General features: G+C 41.8%; 1 protein-coding gene across 10 annotated transcripts in view; it reads left to right on the forward strand.

Annotated features, from left to right (window-relative positions):
* Window positions 1–24,891, forward strand: part of IQSEC1 (IQ motif and Sec7 domain ArfGEF 1) — a 778,715-nt gene that overhangs the window by 691,313 nt on the left and 62,511 nt on the right. For 9 of the 10 annotated variants that reach the window (XM_072598258.1, XM_072598257.1, XM_072598259.1 and 6 more), the window contains one exon: window positions 13,293–13,578. In XM_072598258.1, coding sequence (XP_072454359.1) covers window positions 13,293–13,578 — 286 coding nt within the window. Of the gene's footprint in view, window positions 1–869; window positions 1,079–13,292; window positions 13,579–24,891 lie in introns of those variants that run through there. The other variant, XM_072598260.1, reaches the window with a different exon arrangement.

Genomic DNA, 24,891 nt, shown 5'->3' on the forward strand with positions numbered 1-24,891 from the left:
GAGACACATCTATGGTGGTTTCATTATTGAAATTTTCTTTGTTCATTGCAAATCTTGATGACATAAGGATCATAGTCAGATGGTAAATTCTCATTGGCTAGAATTATAGATGGGAGATAGAGACAATGGACAATTTGGCCAAAAGACTTCTAACCTTAGGACTTCCATCCCCTGGGAGGAACAGTTGGTTTATGGGTGTGTATTTAAAGGGAAGAAACTTACTAAAACTCTGTCATCAGCTATTTTTTTCTTTCTATTTGGCTTTCTCCTTAAAGTAAGGAAGAAAATTGTGTTTATGTATACACATATACAGAAAGGTGTATGTGTGTTTGTGTGGTTCTGGTTAGTAGAGCTATAGTTAAATGGAATTTCATCAAAATGAGAATAAAATATATGGTAGGTGTGGTAGTATTTATTATTTCCTTAGATCCTCATGAAAACCACAAACCTAACAGAAGATGGGAAAGTCCTTAGTGAATTCTCACTCATACAAGGGAAGGTGGAAGACTTAACTTGAGATACCCAGGGGTAGCCAGAGGGAGACAAGAGAAGAGGATGTAGTGAGCTCATAGTCACCAGAAAGATAAAGATAAGAATTATGACTCAGTCAGCTGAAGAGTTCCTGCAATGAACATAGGGCTATCACAGGAGAATGAAGGGGGTCAATGATCCTGAGAAATGTTGCCCTCCAGAACCGGCCCCCAGATTGTGCCAAGTTCTAATCATTCCTCTTAGTTCAATGAGAGCCTCTGAATCTCATTCCACACCCAATAGGCCGCCAGCATTATCAATGAGTTCTGGAGCCAAGGGTTTTGTAGGTAGGGGCGGAGTCTTGCTTAGGCATGTCTGATTGGTTTCTTAGTTCTGATGTCACAGGCAAGGAGGCTGCCAGTTAGTGAGGTTGCATATATCATGGAAGTTTCTAGTTTGGCAGGTTCTAAGCATAGAAGATTCCAGAAAAGGGAGGGGGCATGTCTACAGCAGAGACAACCAGAGGTTTTTGGGGGGCTATTACAGACATCTCTGTCCTGGCTGGCATAATAATGCCAAGCCAAGGCCAGCTTTATTTCATACCAAGGTATTATATTTAATTATATCAAGGGTTCCCAACTTTTTTCTAGAAGGGTAATCTACTTTTCATCTCCCTTGTCTTAAAATCATGGGGAGGGGGATAATGGTTACCAACTCTCTTAAGCTAGAGTCTGGGAAGCTCCCATACGTTGTCCTTGACTTATTTTTCTGCAATAGCAATGTATTCTCCAAGGGCCAGTAAGCAGGTATTTGGAAGAGGTAGCCACCTGCCATCACTTGACTTCCTGTCACTTGTTGTGTGACATTCCTCAACCAGCCTGGGGCCAGAAGCAGTAAGCTCCATTTTTAAATGGCCATTTTTAGTTCTCTGGTCTATTTTAACCAAAGTGACTCCACAGCTGTGAAAGAAATCAGTGGGAAGATGTGGTTTGGGTTTCTGGACTTTCCTCTCCTCACAACTGGATCTCCCTTTAAGAATCATTCTTTGTGTTTAGCTAAACTGCTGCCACACCCACAGTTCCCCTGGGCCTTCCAGGATGGTGCCTTAAAAGCTCCCTGGGCAGTGGAAGGACCGACTGTCCATCAAAATGGTTTTTGTTAGAGGGAGGCAGACAGTCCTAGCATTGCTGAGACGTGCTGGGGTGTCTGTTCCCCTTTGGCCCTTCCTTGATGGAGAAATAAGTCATGTTCTGGGAAAAGGCTCTTCCATTGCCCCCTTTTGAAGTAATTCCACTTTAATTAGATTCAGCTTGCCCATTCATGATGTCCAAGAGACTTAAAAAGACTCGATTTTTCACAAAACTTTGCACAAGTATTTGTGAAGGGACCAGACAACACAAGGAAATGAATCATTGATGTTGGAATTTCAGCCTTTAGTTTGGGAGATATTTTGGGGGCTGGGCACAGCACATAGGGTCACTGTTAGTATAATCTCTAGGAAGGCTGGTGCTGATCTTGCCTGTATCCCTGCCTCTCTGGACATATAATATAATTATCCAGTTATAAAGGCATTTCTGGTATTTCCTTCTTTACTCACACTCGTTAATAATGACCTATGGGGAGGTGGGGCAGTGAACTCCCAGGTATGTTGTTAAGGTGGTACCCTCGGGAATATGGATGCAGTCCTTGGAGATTGTAGGAAAGAGTATGACGTATCAGAGCCTAACACAAATCTGATTAAAATCTTCTTTCCATAATTGCTAACCACATTTCACTACCAACTTGCCTGCCTCAGGAGGCAGCAGCTGACATGTGGAATGCTGAATATGGAAATAAGTAAGAATCTAAAAATAGTTTCTTGCTTTGAAACAGTCATTGTTGATAGTTTTGTATTCTACACACACACACACACACACACACACACACACACACACACACACACTCCCCTCAATTTTAAATTCTCCAAGATCACCACTGCTATAGAGCCAGGATAGAGGGACAAACCTTATCTCCCTCTGCAGGTCCAACTGGCCCTCAGCAAAGTGTAAAGTAGGCAAAGTTTATCTTTGGAACCCGGTTAGTGCCTTTTTAGCTACCAGTTAACCCCCAGTACCCAGTGCCCTGATGGTATCTCCCTGTTCTCTCTAACAAAACCTGTTCTCAAGAAACTTATCCTGCAGTATAAATGACTGGTGTTAGCTTTAAGTATTATTCAGCCCTAGGGTATTTACTTTTTAATGGGAAGTCAAAATATAAGTTAAAAGCAATAAAATTCCAGGGGTGAAACTTTAGGCATGCTTCAGGAAACAGGGTAGATTTTGGGGGGTGGGGGCTAAAGGCTTTCCCAAGTCCCCTAATGTTAACAGCATAGAGTCTGTCACCTATTATACCTGCAGTTAAAGTAGACTTGATTAATCTGTAGGAACTGGGTGCCAAGAGAGAATGAGGGTACAGCTACAATCAAGGTCATTGACCCTTGGATTTGTGTTTGTGTTGATGTTAGAAGTGAATTAATCCAATGAGTATCAAACTCATGTGGTTTTTTTTTTCTCCTCTTTTTCCTCTCTTCCTCCTTCCACCTTCCTTTAAATGTGGATTACTTAGGGTGCATTGAAGCCATAACTTGGGAGAGATTCCCTGCAATATGGATGGCTCATCTTGATTTGGTACATGGGACCTGCTTCAATGCAGAGAAAAATCTCAAGAGTTTGTTTGGTTTTGTTTTTAAATGGTGTTAACAAAATGCCCCCTCCTTTTTTTTTTAAATTACAATATGGTTTTCTTATTCATTTTTTTTTTAAAAAAAGCTTTGAATAGTCTTGACCAAAAACATTCAAAGTAATTTGAGTTAGGGTACAAGTGAGTATGATTCATATAATCATACCTTCTAGGGATGTGAGAGCTGGAAGGAATCAGAGAGACCATTAGTGTAGAGATGAGGAAACTAAGACCAGGAGAGGTAGACAAGATCACAATGTGTTTGTGTGAAAAAATCAGGACTAGAAGGCATATCTCTTGATCCCCAGCCCAGGCAGCACAGTCACCTCTTTTCAAAGGGGCTGTTCAGTCCTGGCCTCTGGTCGGGAGCATCAGATCCTTCAGGCTGGTTGCAGCAGGTAGGACTCTGCCAGCCCACCAGCCTGTGAGCTTTTTTCCACAAAAGGGGGAAATGAGCAGGGCTTGGAGGCTTCTCCATTTCCCTGGAGAAAACCTTGAGGGAAATTAAGACAAGTGGAGGAAGAAAGTGAAGGGAGATGAGGGTGGGGAGAGGTGCTCTGTCTTCCCTAAAGCCCTGCATGTGTGAGGAGGAGAAGGGCAAAGCAGAACAGGGAGGATGGTGGAGGAGGACCACCTAGGAGAACAGGAGCTGGATACCGTGGACAATGAAGACCAATTACAAATTCTTGGGAAGGAAAGCAGCATGGTCACAGTGGTGTTTTTAAGAAAGTCAACCTGATGGCAGCAGAACAGTAATAAGAATAGCTACTTACTGGCTGTGTGACTTTGGGCAAATCACTTACCCCCAACTGCCTTGCCTTCCCCCTCCAAAAAATAAAAGAAAAAAATAGCCAGCCTTTTTAGAGCCTTAAGTTCACAAAGCACTTTATCCCTTTCAATCCTCCCAATAACCCTACCCTCAGATGAGAAAAACTGAGGCTGAGAGGTTAACTTGACCAGGGATCATAGAGCTAGTAGATGTCTGAGGCAGGATTTGAACTCAGGTCTTCCTGACTCTAGGTTCAATAACTCAATCCGTTTTACCATCTCATTACCAAGCATGCAAGATAGATTTGGTGTGAGAAGAGGCAGATAGATTCCACATGACACATTGTTGTAATCTAGAAGTCAGGGATGACAGACTGGACTTGGGTGATTATTTTTGGATGGCCTCCTCTTCCCTACATTAGAAGAAATGACCAAGAGTTGGCTCTGCTTGCCTGGTCACAAAGAAAAGAGGTCCTTGTCCCCCTCTGACCCCCAGCCTCAAGTCAGAGAAACAAAGGAGGACCCTAAACTTTTGCTGGAAACAGTAATCACGAACCCAAAGATTTCCCACTGCTAACCTGGCTCTGTTACTTTCAACTTCTTCATTTCAGATTGGCTGGCACTCCAAAAACTTAAATGCCCTAATGTTTGGAGAGTCTGTTAGGAGCCACTTTTCTTGCTACACATAACCAGAAAAGACTGTTTTTTTCTTCCAAATATAAGTTGCGTTCCTAATTCCTCTTGGAAGCCTTCCTGTCTCCTTCCCTCTTAGTGCAGAAGCAGCAGTTTTCTTTCCATTATCATCTAATAATTAAATAAATAGCATTGTCCATCTCCTTGGAGCATCTTAGGGTTCACCAGGTGCTGAACCCTTAGATTTAGTGGGTTTTCTAAACTCTTTCAAGGGATATATGGGGACTTCTTCTCATCTCATCTCCCTTCTTCTCCCTTCTTCCCCAGTTTTTCCCTTATCTCACTGAAATCTGGGTCTACTGGACAAAATTCAATAAAGTGCCTCCAATTTCAAGGCATTATATTGGACTCTAGCAATACAGAGACACTATAGATAAAACCTTTCATTCAAGGAACACTTAATGTGTGAAGGACTCAAATGGATTTGTGATCTCATTGATTTAGAAGTTTCTTTTGTAAATCATGATCCATCAATGTGACTTTTATCCATGTCGTGGCATAAATTCAACAGAGTTTCAGCATGCTGATGACGTTCCTTACGTTCTCTTGACATCTTGACAGTATTAGGGAAGCTCTCTCTCTGTTACCCCTCAACCCTGACATGTAACCAGACCATCATCTTTTCCTATCATTCATTTCCTCAACAAATGCAAACATCTGATCCTGACAACCTTTTGTGGTATAGTTATTATTCCTGCCCCCCCATATTGTAGTTCAGAGAACTGAGTCTCAGAAAGGTTAACAACAAATTAGGCGAGCCAGGAATAGGACCTAGGTCATTAGGCTCAAAGACCTTCAGGACCTTGTAGCTTCTTTATTAAATGATAAAACAGATCAAAAAACACTTATGAAAAGTATAAGATGCATATAGAAGAAAGGATTAAGTCATGGAATGTTAGACCAGAATGGGACAGTAGAGGTAATCTAGTCCAGCTTCCAGGTTTTTATAGATGAAAAAACTAAGATCAGAGATTCGGTAATTTGTCAGATGTCACACTGATGGGCACTGGGTAGGTCTCTTGACTCCCAAGACCAGTTTTCTCTCTATTCTGTCTCTCCGTCTCTCTAAGGACCAAGTAGCTTTATTTGAAGTCACTCTCAAAATTCCCTTCCCTGCCCACTGCCAGACCCACTCTTACTATTTGTTTCTGTTTTTCACTCTCCTCCCCTTGGCACTGTTCAGAATCTACCTCACTGCAGGGGACTTGAGGGCAGTGTCTCCCCCTACCCCAATGTTCCAGAGCCAAGAATAAACCTAATTAGAGGTATGAATATAAATTCTGGGCCTCAAACCAACATTTCCAGAAGGGGCCCCCTTCCTTTTTAAATTGCAAGGGGGGAAAAATCAGATTTCCCAACAGAATAGAGCCTTTTCCTGTCCTGGTCCCTACAGGAAAGTTAGGAGCCTTCACATAGCCATGGAAGAGACCAGCTCCTTCCCCATTTCTGGAGTGATTGCATCCTTGCATAAGAGGAGGCGGTGTGGTATAGATAGGGATTAGGGGCCAGGACCCCCTACATTCTACTTCTTTCTTTCCCCCTTCATTAATTAATCCTGTGACTTTGGGCACACTGCTCAGCTTCTCCTTGTCTTATCTTCCTCATCTGGTAAAGGCAGTTAATAACAAGCTTGTCCAGAGGAGAGTAACTAGGATTGGGAGGGAACCTGAAACCCTGCCACAAAAGCAAGGATTTAAAAGGCATGGAGAATGTTTAGCCAAGAACAGCTAAGGTGCAAGCGTGGCATGGTAGCAGCCTCCTTTGGGGATTTAAGAACTCCTGAAGTGAGATGAGGCACTTCTCCTTAGCCCCAGAAGGCAGAATAGGACCAGTGGGTGAAAGTTACAAGATGGTGGAGTCTGACTCCCGAAAAGAAAAACATCTCTAGAATAAGACCTGTTGAGAGGTGAACATGGGTAGTGAGCTCCCCATTATCAGAGGTCTTCCTGTGGAAGCAAAGTTCACTTGGTTGGAATGGAGAGTGGGAGGAGACAAATAGTTTAGAGGGCACACACACATCAGGTATGAGATGGTCTAGATTGTCTCTTTCATAGGACATAGAGGAAGCAGTATTGGTTGTAGAATTAGGAGAACTGGCTTCAGATTCTCAGATTCAGATTGTCTTAACTATCTGTGTGAAGTTGCTTTCTAAGCATCACTTTCCTCCTATGAAAAGCTAAGGAGTTGGATTAAGAAGTTGAATGAGTTGCCCCAAGGATACAGAGGCTCAGGTCCTTCCCAGGAGAGACAAGCTAACAGAGATGGCTGGGATCTAGTATGATGATCCATGTGAAGATTGTATATGTTCAAGCTAAAAAGTGCCATACAGATAGCATCTGTTGAAGATACAGGTCCAGACAGAAAACTGTTGGACAAGCCAGACAACTCCACGTCCCACCCTCACCACTACCCTGTGTCCCTCACCCACCTACATTACTTGGAGGGTATTTTGATAGCGTCTTCTTACCCACCTCTACACTCCAGGCAAATAAAAGCCTTTTGGAGGGAGGATGGGAGTGTGTGTTTGCTTCCTGAGTTGTAAGGTACCTGACTACCATCAGGCCATCCCATCTTGCTGTTCTAGAGTATCTTTCAGAAAGAAGGAACAGGCAGAATCTGGTGCTGGATTAAGGTAGAGAAGAAGGGAGAGACTGTGAGAAACTGGAGACATCAATATTTCAGGAGATTTTGTTTTGCCTCGGATTGTACAGACTGTCTGGAGTCTGGACTAAAAGTTTCTGGCAAGTGGTATTTAACCACAGCCATCCTTTCAAAACTGCTTGCTTCCCCTGGAGCAGAGAGTGAGTCTGGCAGGCCCAGCCTGGAATATGGCTTCACCATCCGCTGTGGCCAGCCAGGCCACAGGCTTGTCTGTTTTTCTTTTTCTGAGGACCTATTCATAATGTTCAAGCTCTCGCTCTCTCACTTTCTTGCTCACACACGCATGCGCCCTGAGTCCCTGTGACCCAAAGAAAATCCTGACCCTAACCCCTTAACCTAATGTCCCAGTTTGTTTTCTCTCCTCTATAGGCAGGCAGCCCCAGCACAGGGGTCCCCACAGGGACTGCCTAGGCCCTTGTCTTGCTCTTTGTACCTGTACCAGGCAAAAGAGATTGGAACCTGTGCCTCCATTGCCCTTGCCCCATGTTTCCCCTGACTAACATATTTCTTGGGAAAAATCATCGATGACTTCACAGGCCATAATTAAAAACACTCATTGACAAAGCCCGTGTACGTACAGCTTACATCCTGACTCACTTTTTGGAATCAGAAAGTTCTCTCCCTGTCCTCCTCTCCCTGTCTGCCAGCCTCCTGGGTACTCCATGAGCCCCGGGCCTGTTTAGAGTGGCACTGTCCCCAGATTACTGAGCTAAAAACCATCTCAGTTAGCCGTTCAATCTAAGGCTTCCCTGCATCCTCCTCCCATCTTCTAGCCTAGACCCGGATCTTTCCAGGACGGGTCCTCATAGCCCTTAGTGTCTCACTCAAGAGACACAACTCACAAGACACAGTACCTATTTTTCACCCTTTTGACTAAGAAGCCAGCTAGACCCCTCACAGCTTCTGTAGATTCCTCTTTCCTGTTGTTCCCCCCAGGGCCCGGAAGGTCATGGAAAGTATGATATATATATTCCCTGCTCTTCTGAACATCCACAATGACAGGGTTTGGAGACATCCTCTTCTCCATCCCCATCCCCCAACCAAGCCCCACCCTAACATTCTCCTACATTAACAACCAAAAAAAAAAAAACTGACAAATAATCTCTATTTGGAAAAAATTTTAAAGCAAGGGGTAGGAACTTGGGAATTTATTTTTGAAATGAGTCAGAGATTGTAGTGAACGTTCTGAGGGTGAGAGAAGTGACTGAGTCTGGAGTTGGTGGACAGCCCCCGACATTTTTAGGAACTCCAACTCGGGCATGTGCCAGAATACAACCCAAGGCTTATTAACTTTTCCTCAACTGCTTCCTCCTATTGCCCTCTTATGGTTCTCTCTGTGGGTACCTTTATAGGTCTTTTAGATAACAGTTTGTCTCTCTGTGAGATATTCCTTCACTGAAGGGTTGTTATTGTCTGGAAGGCAGCGTGGAATAATGGATAGAAAACTAGCCTTGGGGTCAGAAAAATATGGATCCAAGGCCTACATCTGACATTTACTGCTTGTGTGACCATGGGCAAATCATTCAATGACCTCTTGGTGTCCCAGACAATTCTTCAGAACTCTTAAGTTATAGAGAAGTTTCCTATGTCTATGAGTGGAGGGAGTTTCCATGGTAGAAGTTTCATGAACTGATGAAATCACAGGTTCTGAGGTAGGGAAGATAGAGGGGGGAAAGGTGGTACTGTCCACCAAGATAGGCAGCAAAGCTGATGGGGGAATAGAACTGAACAGGATTATAGTCCATTATGACTTAGTCTGTAGCTCCAAAGAGAACCATCCTCTTAAAGTAGAAGATATATGAAAATGTTAGAGGGGGTGGGGTGATGAGGAGAATTGTTGAGAATGGGGCTACTGAAGGTGAGAATCAGTATATTCAACCCCCACCATAATAAATGGCCCTACTGCCTTTCCTCGAATGATTCCAGTGATGGAATCACTGTTTCTTCAGACAGTCTTTGCTTTTAGTTGAACTTTCTCCGTTTGGGTTTTTGTCTTACATTGAGCCAAAAATCAACCCCCAATAACTCCCACCCATTTGGTCTTAATTTTATACACCGGAGCAACAGAGAATGTCTATTTATTCTTCCTCATTTTTGCAGACAACCTTGTTATTATGGTTGTGTGTGTGTGTACATACACACACACACACACACACACATACACACATCTTACCTATTAATCTTTTCTTCTCCAGGTTGAACATCCTCAATTTTTTTAACTGCCCTTTGGTAAGGTCCATTCCAGACATCTCAACATCCTGCTGTGGGACTACCTCCAGACATACTCTGGTTAATTAGTGTCCCCAATGTTGGTCTCAGTTTTCTCTATAGTGAGAGGGTTTGACTTTATAATCTCTAGAGGACCTTCCATTTTGTATTATTATACGTTTTTATTATGATCAAATACTGTGATTCTTTGTGACTTGACCAGTACAATGTATTATGGACTGTTATTGCTTATGAAATCAGTGGAAAGTAGAAAAGAAGTCATAAAAAGGGCAGCCAAAGGGCGTTTGTGAAAGGGGGAGAAAAGGCATTTTTATGTCTTTATGTTGGTGTTGGTGGAGAAATTTGTGGATTGTATCTGCTTCTATGGGCTATTTTAATACTTAGAAAATGTAGCTCGTTTTTAGTAGCCCAGAATCCTCCCTGAAAAAACAAATCTCTCCACTTTACTATTTATCTATCCATCATTCATCATGAATAGAAAGAATATAGTTTGGGATCCCAGAGTTCCATGTGTATGAATCTCAGAAGCCACATGCTTCCCTAATCACTGGCTGGGGTGGTGGGATAGGGGCAGGTCAACAAACTTTCAAGATTCTGATATTTAATTTCTAATTTCTTCTTTTACTACTGTGGAAGAGGTGTGTGTGTGTGTGTGTGTGTGTATGTGTGTGTATACACACACGTATATGAATGTATATATAACATCATAATTACTTCTCTGTTTCTTCAGAGGTCAGGTACGTGATGTCAGAAGCCAAAAGAAATCTGGCAATACTTGTATAGATGGAGCATAGGAAGAGGTAGCATTTTCTCCTTTAAAAATTTTTTTATGTATTTTTCATCATCTTAATTTTCCAATATATCCCTCCTCTTCCCCCACGAAAAGAATCATTCCTTATAACAAAGAGGAAAATAGAAAGAGAAAAAAAGCAGTTCAGCAATACTAAGTAGCACATCAACCAAGTCCTGACAGTCTATAGTGTTCCGTGCCCAGGTACCTTCTCCTGTTTTGTCTCTGGAGCCAAGCTTGGTCATTATAATTACAGGATATTCCATTTTGATTTTTTTCTATTTCTTTTATTGTTTATATCATTTCCTGGTTCTGTTCCTTTCACTTTGTTTCAATTCGTAGAAATCTTCCTATTTTTCTCTATATTCTACATATTTGTCATTTCTTGTAGCACAGTAATATTCCATTGTCTTTATGTACCATAATTTGTTTGGCCATTTGCTTTGTTTCCAGTTCTCTGCCACTACAAAAGGTACTGTGATGAATGTTATGGTGTACATGGAACTTTTCTTTCTTTTGTAAAAATTAAATTAAATTTTTTTTGACCAAAAAATTATTTTCTCTTCCTACCTTCCCATTCTACTGTACCATGAATAATCTGGGGATTTGTGAATATAGATAGGAAAAAAAGAAAAATGATCTTCTTTCCACTAATCTTTGTTTTTTAAATTCCATTTATTGTATTTTATTCATTTAAAAACATTCTGAGGAGTCCCTAGGCATCACCAGGCTGCTAAAGGTGACCATGGAACACAAAAATGTTTAGAACCACTGGTTTAAGGTCTAGGAGTCCATAATTCTCTATGGTATGCTACAGGAATACAGCAACCATTTTTAATGAGGGCTTATAGAATGTTTAGGCACTGGAATGCTTCTAAATGCTCTAAATTGTCACTTTTCCTATGAAAAAGTAAGACTTGATCATTCATAGGATTATAGATTTAATGGAAGACACTCTAAAGGTCATCTAGTCAAACCTGGCCATATTATGAATGAGGAGACTGCAGCCCTGAGATGAAGTATATTACTCTAGTTCACAGTGAGGAATAAGTATCAAGGCAAGGATTTGAACTCAGACCTTCTAGTTACTGCTTTTCTAACACTTTTCCCACTGTACCTGTCAAGCAGAGTTGCTAATGGGCAGTGTCCTTGATAAGACTTCATATAAAATCCTGAACCATGTGCAGTGTCTACTCTAATTTCCACTTTGGGAGTGAGATTTAAGCCACTAATCATAGATGGCAGAGATACTTGGGAAGGAGGGAATAAAGAGGAGCAGAGGAATGTCCAGGGGGAGCTTTGCCTTCTTTGGGAAGCCAGAACTTCCAGAGAAGTGGGAGAGATGTTGCTTCTTGGTGTCTCTGTCTTGTAAATGCACAATACTGCAGCTATTTTAGAGGTCTTTTAAGTATAGACCCAGCTGAGTCTTTTAAGGGGAAAAGGTTTTCTTTCCTGTCAGACTCCTACTTGGAAAAACCCATTTGGCCATTCACTGAAATAATTTCCAGCTTGGGAGTGCTTCTTCAGGATAGATGGGGACAACTGGGAGCAAAGATAAAAGAAAGTGATTTATCTTTACATGATTTGCTGGAAGACACAGAGAAATCTGAGAGCCGATTGCCTTTGGACAAGTCACCTTATCGCCTGTGAAACTGGAGGAATTGTACTAAATGACCTCTAATTTCCTTTTTTTTGAATCTCTGCTCCTTTGACCCTACCCAGACAGATACACAAACACAACAATGGTCCTCCCATAAGGAAGGATATTTAACCATTCTTATACTATGGCTCTCCCCAATAGTAATGGGATGGAAATATTCTTTTGGTGGCTAAAGGCAAGAGATTCGTTAGAGGAAGGGAAAATTGAAAGAGTTCCATTTGCCCTGTCTTAGATCAGGGGAAGGAAGGGCCTTTGTCAACAAGAGAATCTCTAAGTTAAGCAAGGGGATATATCAAAATTGGTGGCAAGGGGCCATAGTGCTTTTCTTAGGAGTGTTGTTGGGAGCGGAAGACTTGTGACTATTTTTAAAATACACCACAGGAATGAGTATGAATGTGTGTGTGTGTGTGTGTGTGTGTGTGTGTGTGTGTGTGTGTGTGTGTGTGTATTCTGAGATTTGCTGCTGAGTTTTCTTATTCCTGGCCAAGTGTGACTCAAAGGGCAGACCATTTCCTGCCTGCCTCCTGTGTTAGCTGCAAGTGGAAACATGGTTAGAGTAGTTTCCTCTAATCTGACATGTATCTTCTGGTCTGGGCCTTCCCCACCCCCAGTACCCTAAGTTTGCATTGGAATTGAAGGGCTGGTGAGGAGAGTAACTGACTCTAAAACAATGGACTATCCTCTCCACCATGGCAGGCCTTGGACATGGTGGCCCAGCAGTCATGGCTCATGGTTGGCAAAGTGCATAGACACACTGATGACAGAATCAGTTTGTACAATGATGCTTTCCCACATGGTCTTGAAAATTACCCATCATCCAAAAGGAAAGTCTGAAGGAGGGGGATTTTGAGATGTTTGAGGGAGAAAGGGGGCAACACAAGGGCCTACTGGGGGTGCTAGTAAAAGTTGTTCTGTAAAGCCAGCAAAGGAAATCTCACTTCTCTCTTTCACTCAGGCTAAAAAGAAATCTGCAGTGGAGCTCAGTAGAAGAAAAAAAATAAAGAGCTCTTAAGTTTGTGGGTTCAGTGTGCCATCATGTTTAGTGCACAGAATGAAGCAGCAGGGATGATTTGTACATCATTTTACTCGGAGGAAAGGAAAAAAAGATTGTTAGTTTTCTCTGGGGCTGACTATGACTAAAACAAGACAAAGAACTGGTTTCTGGCCTTCTTGGAAAGATGATTATCAGCTCTTACACAATACTTGTATTGCCCTGGGCCAGGCTACAGGTGAAGGGAGCTAAGGTCTCAGGGATCTGCTTCTCACTCACTGGAAATGTCTTGTCTTTTCTTTCATGTCCAGCGTTGAAGGAGAAGCCCCAGGAAGTGAGACTGGCACCTCTTTGGACAGCCCCTCAAACTACCATCAAGGTCCAATAACGCACAGCTCCACTCTGAGCCCTGACCACTACGATCACTCAGCGTATGGGCTGTACTCGGTTTCCCCTGGGCAGCCCCAACGTTCCCGGAGGCCCAAGCTTCAGCATTCCACCTCCATCCTCCGTAAACAGGCAGAAGAGGAAGCTATCAAGCGGTCAAGGTCTCTTTCCGAAAGCTATGAGCTCTCCTCAGACCTACAGGACAAGCAGGTACTTGAACTCTGTGTTCATTTATTCTTTGGAGTGAGAGAAATCAAAATGTGGCTGCACTGACAGCCTGGGTCTGGTGAGGAATAGCCAACCTTCCAGAGAAGGGAAAACAAATGTCTGTTTGCTGGAGCCTCATTTGGCTCAAGCCTGGAAGAGTGAAAGGCAAAGAGGGAGAGAAATCAGTCGAGTCTTTGATTTTTTTTTTTGTCCCCTTGCCTGATTCAAACATAAGCTACAATGCAGATTCATGTCATATGTGTGTATATATTTTTAAGTATGTGTATTTCTGTGTGTGTATATATATGTATATATATACACATACAGGTAAAATGTAAGTTCATGGAGCATATGGCATGTATGTATGTGTATTATATGTGTGTATACATACATCGCTAAAATGTAGGTTCATGAATGTGACATATGTATATGTTATATTGTGTGTATACATACATGTATAGTGAACATGTAGCTTTATGGAGAATGTGGCATATATGTGTGTTTGCATGTATTCATACATATATGACTAAAATGTAGGTTCATGGAGAATATGGTACGTGTGTGTGCATACATATCGCTAGCCAACAAACATTAAATGCTTGCTGTGTGCCGAACACTGTGCTAAAGCATCATTTTAGACACGACGTTTCCTGCTTCCTATTGGAGGTTGGCTCCTGGTATTTATTCCAGAAAATACTTTTTTCAAGTAAAAGAAGAAGGTGCAGCTTGAATGGGGCTAAGGCAGGGACCAGTCACCTGAGCTAGTCAGGTGAACTAGAAAGACTCGCCTTGGTGGGCTGCCTAAGTGCAGGTGTGTGACAAGGGCTTCAGCATGGTTCAGAAGTAAAGGAGGGAACAGAAAACGAAAGAGCAGTGTGCAAGATGGTACTAGTATCCAGGTGGGTCAATCTGTGGCATAAATAGCACAAGCTTTAAAAAAAACCTCTTCACAGCTAGGGGAGATGAGATTGCTTATTATATCTGCTTTCATTTACAACTTTGTCCTCTGCTGGGAATGCTGCAGCCCAGCTTAGTGTTAAAGAACCTTTCTTTTTCCTGGGGGAAGCCTTGCCCCAGAGAGCGCTGATTCTGCACATGTAAGGAGAGTCTTCCTAGAGAGACCCCTGAGTACTTCTTGTTTCCTCATGGGTTCAGAGCCCTGAGGCTGCCCCTGGAGAGAGAGCTTTAGGCTACTTCTGCTGGACAGGTGTGGGAAAAGAAGGGCCCCAGCTGGGATTAGGAAGGGAATAAGTATTTATTGAGTACCTGCTATGTGCCAGTGACTATGCCAAGTACTTTACAGATATTATCAAATTGGATCCTGACAACAAGCCTGTGAGGTAAATGTTATTATTATCCTTATTTTACAGTTGAGGAAACTGAGGCAGACAGAGGTAAATAAGCCCAGTGTCTCATAACTAGTAGGCATCTGAGGCTGGATTTGAACTCGGGTCTTCCTGACTCTAGGTCCAATACTCTATCCGCTGCACCTCCTAGGTAAAGGTGGATCTGATGGTGATGAGAAAGAAATCACGGAGAATTTTCCTTCATCTGTACTTCTTTTTGTACATCCTGTATATAAGTTCCTTGAGATCAGAATCTGTTTCTTTTTGTCCTTGTATTTATAGCACCTAGCTCAACTGTTTCCACATAGTGGACACTTAAGCATTTGTCCAGTTGAATAGAGTGGTGTGTGTTCATCCTTCACTGCCAAAGAAGACCAAGCCATCAGAGAAATAATGACATGACTTGCACTTGACTTTGTTTTGAGGGAGGGAGGGCTGTGCAGGTCCCCAACCTCACTTCTCCTCCTGAGCCATCTGAATCCAATGACTAGATATTCATCAGGGTGACTGGAGATGACCCAGGTTGAGGCAACTGGGGTTGAGTGACTTGCCCAAGGTCACACAGCTAGTGAGTGTCACGTGTCTGATGTGAGATTTGAACTCAGGTCCTCCTGACTCCTGCACTGGTGCTCTATCCACTGCACCACCTAGCTCCTTATTGGTAAATTTCCATGGAGGCAGTGTGGTGCAAGGGAGAAATATACTCACCCTAGACTCTGAAGAGCTTGGCTCCAGTCCTGCCTTTAATGATGAGTTTGTGTCCTGGTGCAAGTCTCTTGGGTCTCAGTTTCCTCATCTATAAAGGAAAGATGTTGGACTTTATGACCTCAACTATAGATGTACAATTCTAAGAAGAGGGTGGAAGCCAACTCAATTTAAATAAACATTTGTTAAGCACCTACTATCTGCCTGGCACTGAGATACAAAATAGTTCATACCCTCAAGGATCTTTCAGTCTAATAGGAGAAACAACATGCAAACAACTATGTGTGCACAAGAGATGTACAAGATAAACTGGAGAAAATATTAGAGGAAATCATTATCATTGAAGGGTGCTGGAATAGGATCCGTAGAAGACAGGATTTTAGCTGAGACTTGATGGAAGCTGGGAGGCAGGGGTGAGAAAGGAAGGATTTCCAGGCATGGGGGACAAAGCAGCACATGTGGATCGGAAGGCTAGCCGGGGAGCTGATTCAGCAGAAAGCCGAGCAAGGGCAGTTGATTATTTTGACCAGCTGCTCACTGCACCTTGGCCGCAGAACTCCCAAGTGAGGGCCCCTCCCTTCCTCGGCAGAGGATAAACACAGATAGAGACACAGCACAACCATACCGGGGAAAGAACTGGTCTGGAAGTCAAGGTGAGACCTCTGTTCTAGGGCTAGCTCCAACATTGCTAGCATGTGACCTTCAACAAGTCAGCTCATTTCTCTGAGCTCCACGCAGGGGGATGTGGGAGCCAAATGTATAAAGCATTTGTACTAACTGGAGGAAATGGTAACCAGAAATAATTAAAAATGGTTGATGACATGCTTCCTTCTAGTAACACAGGCAACAGGGGGAAGGTGGTTTTGAGGACCCACATGAACACGGCTTTGAGCCTTAGTCTGGCTATTTCTCTTCATGGGGAGCATCATTAGTGGTGACTGTGAAAAGTTAATTGGTAAGCTTTTTGCCCTTTTTCTCCTAAATTTTTCTTGCCTTAAATGAGCTTACACTTAACATTTGAAAATATACATATTTAAACACATACAAATTGAACATAAAGTAACATTCACTAAGAGAGAGACAGAGCATTCTACGCAAAGGGGGCCAGCCAGGGAGACTGCCAAGAGTCAGATGGAATGTCTTGTTGTAAGGCACAGCAAAGAGATCAGTGTCACTGGATGGCAGAGTATGTGTGTTTGGCAGGAGGACAGGGGTGGGCATAAGCTATAAGACTGGAAAAGTGGAGGTCAGAACACATGATGAAGGGCTCCAAATGCCAGAGGATCTTATATTTGATCCTGGAGGTGATAGGGAACCATTTGAATTTAGTGAGTAGTGGGTTGTTTGTTTAATTTTTTCATTTTTTAAAATATATTTTTAATTGGTAGCATTTGTCATTTGTTTTTACCTCTCTTAGATTTCCCTCTATACCTTTTCCCTTTCCCTCTTCCCTTCCCTTATTACAAAGCCTTTTTTTTAAATAAAGAAAAAGATTAAGAAGTGAAGAAAAATCAATAAAAAAACCAATTGACACTTCAGAAAAATACATTGTATGCAGTGAGCACTCATGGACTCTGATGTCTGAAAAGGAACTGGAGGGGGAGGGAAGAAGTCTTCCACTTATTTTGCAGCTCATCCTAAGGCAACACCTGCCTTAAAGTAGACTAAATACTCAAGTTGTATGGTCAATGTACAAACTATAAATGTCATGTTTTTTTAAAACAACAACACCATAGCCTTAGTATGTCATCAGTGCTAAGCTGTCCTTTTAATTTTCATAATTAAGCCCAAACTTGGTCAAGAGACATCTGGCCCATTTGGTCTGTGATGGTGGGAATGACTCATGGTGGTCTGTATGGATTGGTCACCAAACCAGAGTCCAACTTCCTCCTGAGTCTGGTGCTGAGGCTTCTTTGCCATTATATTATTTTCCTACCCCCAGATGGGGATTTCTCCCACCAAAAAGAGAGTTTAGCTTGGCTAAGGACTAGTGTGACCCAGGAGTTTTTGTGCTGATCTCCCTGCCACTGACCTCTATAGTTCTTCCATGACCCTGGTGCAATGTGAAGTTTTGTCCAGAAAAGATCAGTGCTATATTGGGCAGTTTTAGGAAGAGAATTAGAAATGAAACAGATATATTTTCCTCCCTAACTGTCCACATTTGGAATGCTTGTGTGGTGAGGTCTAGATGTCATCACTCAGGCCAGATGTAAAAGAGATGAAGGAAAGGTATGGAGAAGATCAGGGTTTGTCATAGGGCTGCCATATGACATGATATTTTTTTAATGGAAATATTCAGAACGGAAAGGTAGTGTGAGAAGAGTTTTGATTAAAGCCTGGGAAATCATGAAAGGGTAAACACAGGGCACAGGAGCATAGATTTAGAGAAGAAAAGGACCATGTATATGATGTACTCTCATTCCAGTACTTTACAAATAAGGAAATAGACCCAGAGGAGTTAAGTGACCTACCATGAAAATATATGATAAATAACAAAGCAAAGGAGCATGAGGTTAGGGGTGAAGAGATCTGAATTCTGGTCCTAACTTGACCATTTATTATCTGTGTGACCTCAAACAAGTTATTTAGTTTCTCTGAGATTCAAAAAGGAAAATAATTCCTTCCCTCTAACCTAAGATGATGTTTTTTAACATTTTAAAGCACTAGTCTGGTATCTGGTTTTTATGATTACTTCTTATACCTAATAACTTGTTACCATAATCAGTTACTGGGAGAAAACTCCCAGGCAACTCTAGACCTTGGCCAAGCCAGATGCTTCCTTTGGTTGGAGTTGCATCTTGGAGCAGAGATGACCTTGACCAGTTTCTTGGAGGCTAGCAGAGCATAAGCTGTAGGGATGTCTTCCCATGTTGGAGAAATTTTGAACATTAGGTCCCAGCATTAGGCTGTGTCTGAGGCCAGCCTAAGAAGAAAAAGACTTGCTGCTGGTAGACTGGCCACTAGACTGAATTATTTGGCAATGATAACCCATGAAGCACCCTTGAAGGTTAACAGAGGAATTTTTAAACTAATGAAAGGCTGCCTTGCATTACACAGTCAGGAATACAGGTGTGGAATCAAGGGGTGGGACCCATCAGAAAATATAAATAACTTCGAGAAGATTTAGATAACGAAAACATTTCTGTATCACTTTCAGGGTTACAAAACACTCTCCTTGTTAAAAAACACAAAACCTAGGAAGCAGGGACTGCAAGGACTTTTACCATTTTACCATCTTTCCCCATTTCATAGATGAAGAAACTGAGGCTCAAAAGGGTTATTGACCTGCCTGTGGTCACACGGTAAATGTTGGAGCCAAACTTGAAGCTCTTATGTCCAGAACTCTTTCCATGCCTCTTGTTACGTATATTGGGCCCTGAGTCCACTATTCACCTCTCTAGAAAGAGGGAATCACCCATCAACTTGGTTACAAGCCATCTAGGTTTGTGACTTCTCTGACTTTCACAGGTCCTTTTTTTAATTACATGGATGATTCATCAGCTTTCATTAACATAAACCAACATGAGGCTATTTTGTCCACACGCTATTCCTGGACAGAATGGTTTGTATCAGGTTGTAACAGCACACATTAGCACTCATCAAAGTGAAGGGCATCCATTGACATGCTTGCCAACAACCCAGCTTCCACCAAAGTCCTTGGTTTCCTTCTTCCATCTCCTTTTGGTGTTAAAAGCCATAGAGAACGGTTGTATGGGCATATCGATGTAGAGGGTGAGGTGAATGGTGCATGGTCCAAAGTCTTGACCCTCTGTGAGTTTCTGCTTAAGCCACTATTAGACAGAACCCTGGCTTGGTTTCCATTCATTCAATAAACATTAACTGAATATGTGCTTTGTGCAAAAATCTAATGCTACATACTGTGAATACTGGAAAGTCAAATAAAAATGGTGGTCCTTGACCTTCAAGGGCATATGGGATGAACCTAAGGTGTTATTAGCAGTGGTGCTGCTGCTGTTGATGGCCAGACCATCAACAGAGTGAAGGCTGAGCTACACAAAGGACCTTCAAGATCATTTACTCTAATCCCCACAATTTGCCAATAAATGGACCCAGAGAGATTAAATGATTGGCCTACAGTAACAAAAATAATAAGTAACAGTGGAAAGAACATTAGATTAGGAGTTAGGAGACCTGGATTCTGGTTTCAGGGTCCTTAATATGGCTGGACAGTAAGACAGTCTTCTTTTTTTTTTTTTCCTAATCACTCCTCCCTTTAAAAATGAGTATGAAGTTTAGGATAGGCCAAGACTCTTCTATACGTTCAGACATTAGAAATTATTTTCTCTACTAGCTCTCTTTGGATTTCCCCGACATGGATCAGCCCCTGTGATCACAGCTATTTCCTCTCTAAGCATGCACTTTCATATGTAACCTTCCAATTCCTTTGCTATCTCCGTTGAAGGTACCCCAATGATGGATGGGGTGAGGGTGAAGGACAAAAAGCACATGGTCATTCTACCCCTGAATAATTGAGACTTGATCATTACTAAAGGGAAAACCTATGATGAAGGCTCCTGGGAAGAGCAGGAATGTGATGTTCTCCTCTCATCCCCAGTGCTCTGCCTCTGATTACCAGAGTTGGGGAGCTATTATAGGAACCTGCGGAGTGGATTTTGGGTTTGATATAGGGAGGACGAGAGACAGAGAGAGACAGAGAAAGAGAGAGAGAGGGAGCGCAAGCACAAACATTTACTCGGTACTTAATATGTGTCAGACATTGTGCTGTTCTCTGGGAATACAAATATAAGCAAAAAGACAGTTTCTACCCTCAAAGAGCTTACATTCAACTAGAGGAAGACAACTCATTAAATAGAGCCAAACTCTAAGGCAGTCGGGAGCAGAGGAGAAGGTAGTGAGCATGGTTGACCTGGGTATTTCCTCAAATGGAGATTCTGGGTAGGAACTCACCAATCAAAAGAGGCATCTATAGGAGTCTTCCAGGGTGAGACAGCCAAGAAATATGAAAGGATTTTCCAGGGTGAGAAGTCTTTTGGACTATGGTAGAGAAGTCCAGAGAATCAAGAGCAGACCAGAGAGAAGAATGAAGTCAAGTCCTAGGAAGGACCATTGGAGAACAAGAATTGTTGCCTCTGTTTGCAGGGGAAAGAGCTTCATAAAAACAAGACCTGAAATAAGCATTGGAACCTTGAGGCTTGTTGCAGTGAGTGCGAGCTTCTTGTGTTAAGGGAAGGTTGCTCTTGATCACTGGGGAAAGGAGTGTTGGGAGACAAAGAGAGACAGAGACAGAGACAGAGACAGAAGAGAGAGAGACAGAGAGAGAGAGAGACAGAGAGAAGTGGAGGAGGAGGAGGAGGAGGAGGAGGAAAAGGAAAAAGAAAGAAGGAAAGAAAGCAAGCTTTAGAAAGCATAGCCTTAGGGGCCAGTTTGTGTGCTGTGTGGGTTTTTTAGAGAGTTTTGCTCACAATCCAAAAAATAGAAACTTTCTGCTTATAAATGTGGAAGTGAAGTCATCTCTTTGGATGTTATTCAATAACCTCAGGGTGAGAGAGAAAACAGAACCGCCCTGACTTACTCTTAGGCCAAAGCTGTTCTATGAAAAGTCATTTGATTCTCATTTTTTTCTCTATCTACTCTTCTCTTTATGCCAGTCTTGGCAAATACTAACTCTTCACCAGCCATCTTCCTCATTAGCTCCCTCCCTCTACTATGGAGTAGCTTTTTAATTTAAAAAAATTTTTATGTAAAGTGGTGCCTGCCCTTTGTACTTGGACAATGCCTCTGACCCTCTCCTCCCAATCAGCAGGATGTGTGCCTGAGGCTTTACACTGAAACATCTATATTTTATTGTCCTATTCCCTGGTGACTGTTTATGATAGGACCACTGGATGAAATTAGGGGTACAGTCTATGGTGACTCAGTAGATTTCTTTGTTTCTCTTCTCCCCACCCTTTCTTCTCTGCCACTAGACTCCCCCAATTCTCCAGGTCTTATTGCATTCAGCCTCTGACACTCACTGCATTAGCACAGCTATCTGATTAACAGCAGATCAGCCCTGGTTGCTTTCCTTCCCCCTGTCATTCCTTGAATTCAGAACCTGTATCCAATTCTATGCAGATATAGCAGAGGACACACAAAGCTGAGTCAAACAAGATGTCCTCTCCCTCATAGACGTACTGTGGGGGTGATAAGGTATGCAGACCAAGAACAATAACATAAGACAGATGGTTAAATGGAAATACAAACGAAGTATTATGAGAGCTCAAAGAAAGAAGATTGTTTTCAACTGTAGGAATGATAGGAGAAGGGTTTTGGAGACAGTATCCCTTTACTGGGTCTCACAGTATGGATAAGAATCGCACAGGTGCTGAGGGAACTGAGAAGGGGATAAAAGTATTCCAGGCACAGGGACACAGGCTGAGAGAGTATAGAATGTACGGGGTCGAAGACTGGATAAAGGAGAATGGTAGAAGGGCCTTGAATGCCAAGCTAACAGTTTTAATTGAGTGTTAGCTACATTGCTGATATAGCCATGTAGAATATGATTCCTGGGGCTAGTGAATGAGTTAATATTTCTAGTGTCTTTAACTTGGCTCCATCCACATGATGGAGTCTGAAAAAGATATGTTAAGAGTGCATTTCCAAATATGAGAAAGATTCCATTTCCTGAACATAAAGCCCAGGGCAGGGATATGTGGTCACCTTAGTCTGGTCAATGAAAGTGAGTTTCATAGGTACAACCTGTGGATACTTCACAAGAACCCTGCTATCTCTAGATAAAGGAAAGCTGTGGGCCTTACTAGGGCATCAAGAGATTGCAGAGGCCCTAGACATGAGAAAGTTCTCCAATCCCCCACCACACCCCCAAAAAGGCAAAGGCTATTAATTGTCCCATTTTCTGTTTTTCTCCTCGGCTGTTGATTGTCTAAGCACCTAGAAAGAAGAGGGTGCTTTCCTAACTAACTGATGTTAGAGAATTCAGCCCTGCCCTTTACTTTATAAACCTTTAAATATTCTAAAGAATATAGACCTTATGAGGATGCCTGAGTGCCAAATACCCAGTTCTCTCCATGAGCCAGGAACTGGGATGGTCCCAGGGAAATTGCCTTTGTATTCATTCAGTAAAGCTGGTTAACTATTCAGTTCCCCTGGTATGTGGCCCACTAAATATTAAGAAGCTTAGCTGATCTATGATATTTGTAGAAGTTTCTTTTTAGTAATATTTTCCCCCAATTACATGGCAAGATAATTTTTAGCATTCATTTTTACAACATTTTGAGTTCCAAATTTTTCTCCCTCCTCCATTCTCCTCTTCCTTAAATGGTGGGCAATTTGATAAAGGTTATACATGTGCTAGCTTGTAAAACATTTTCATATTAGTCACAGTTGTAAAAGAAGAAATAGATCAAAAGGAAAAACACAAAGAATAAAATAAGTGAAAAAAGTATGTTTCAGTCTACATTCAGAGTCTGTCAGTTCTTATCTGGATGTGGATAGCATTTTCCTTCATGAGTCCTTTGTACTTGTTTTGGATCGTTGTGTTGCTGAGAAGAGTGGAGTCATTCATAGTTGATCATTACACAATGTTGCTTATACTGTGTACAATGTTTTCATGGTTCTGCTCATTTTACTTTGTATCAGTCCGTACAAGTCTTTCCAATTTTTTTCTGAAATCTCCTGCTCATCATTTCTTATTGTACAATAATATTCTATTACATTCATATATCACAGCTTGTTCAGCCACTCCCAAATTGATGGACATCCTCTCAATTTCCAATTTTTGCCATCACAAAAAGGGCTCCGATAAATATTTTTGCATATGTAGACCCTTTTCCCTTTTTTTATGATCTCTTTGGGATACAGATCTAGTGGTGGTATTACTGGGGATCAAAGAGTATGCACAGTTTGGTTGCCCTTTGGGCATAAGTCTCCCAGAATGGTTGGATCAGTTCACAATTCTACCAACAATGCATTAGTGTTCCAGTTTTCCCACATCCTCTCAAACATTTATCATTTTCCTTTTTTGTCATATTAGCCAATCTGATAGGTGTGAAGTGGTACCTCAGAGTTGTTTTAATTTGCATTTCTCAAATCAAAAGTGATGTAGTGCACTTCTTCATAAGTCTTTAGGTAGCTTTGATTTCTTCATCTGAAAACTGTTTGCTTGTATCCTTTGACCACTTATCAAATGGGGAAATGGCTTGTATTTTTATAAATTTGACTCCGTTTTCTATATATTTGAGAAATGAAGTCTTTTGTTTTTACAAAGACACTTCCTGTAAAGATTGTTTCCCAGATTTCCTCCTAATCTTGGTTGCATTGGTTTTGTTTGTGCAAAAGTCTTTTAGTTTAATATAATCAAAATTATCTATTTTCCATTTTGTAATGCTCTCTATCTCTTGTTTGGTCATGAATTCTTCCCTTCTCCATCTGTTAAGAATTTGGATGCTATACTACTCAGTGCATATATGTTTAGTATTGTTATTATTTCATTGTCTGTGGTACCTTTTAGCAAGATGTAGTTTCCTTCCGTATGTCTTTTAATTAGGTCTATTTTTGCTTTGCCTGAGATCAGGATTGCTACTCCTGCTTTTTTACTTCAGCTGAAGCATAATAGATTCTGTTCCAACCCCTTACCTTTACTCTGTGTGTGTCTCTCTGCTTCAAGTGTGTTTCTTGTAAACAACATATGGTAGGATTCTGGGTTTTGATCCAGTCTGCAATCTACTTCCATTTTATGGGAGATTTCATCTCATTCACATTCACAGTTATGATTACTGTGTATTTCCCTCCATCCTATTTTTTCTCTTATTTGTCCTCTCTTTTCACCCTTTCGCTCCTTGACAGTGTTTTGATTCTGTCTACCACCTCTTTCAGTCTGCCCTCTCTTCTGTCAGTCCCCCACCCCCTTTACTTAATCTTTTCCCCTTCTACTTTCCTGTAGGGTAAGACATAGATATTGTGTATATTATTCCCTCTTTGAGCCAATACCCATGAGAGTAAGGTTCATTCCCATCTCCCACTCTCCCATCTTTCCATCTACTGTAATAGGTTTTTGTGCCTCTTCATGTGAAATAATTTGCCCCATTCTACCTCTCCCTTACTTCTGTACCTAGTGTGTTCCTCTTTGCCATTCCCTCCAATTCACCTTATACTTATACTCTCTGTCTATGTATATTACTAATAGCTATACTATTAGTGATACAACTTTTAAGAATTACAGGTATCCTCTTCCCATGTAGGGATGTTAACAGTTTAGCTCCATTGAATTCCTTATGTTTTCTTT

The sequence above is a fragment of the Notamacropus eugenii genome, chromosome 3 (assembly GCF_028372415.1).
Source record: "Notamacropus eugenii isolate mMacEug1 chromosome 3, mMacEug1.pri_v2, whole genome shotgun sequence".
Lineage (NCBI taxonomy): Eukaryota > Metazoa > Chordata > Mammalia > Diprotodontia > Macropodidae > Notamacropus > Notamacropus eugenii.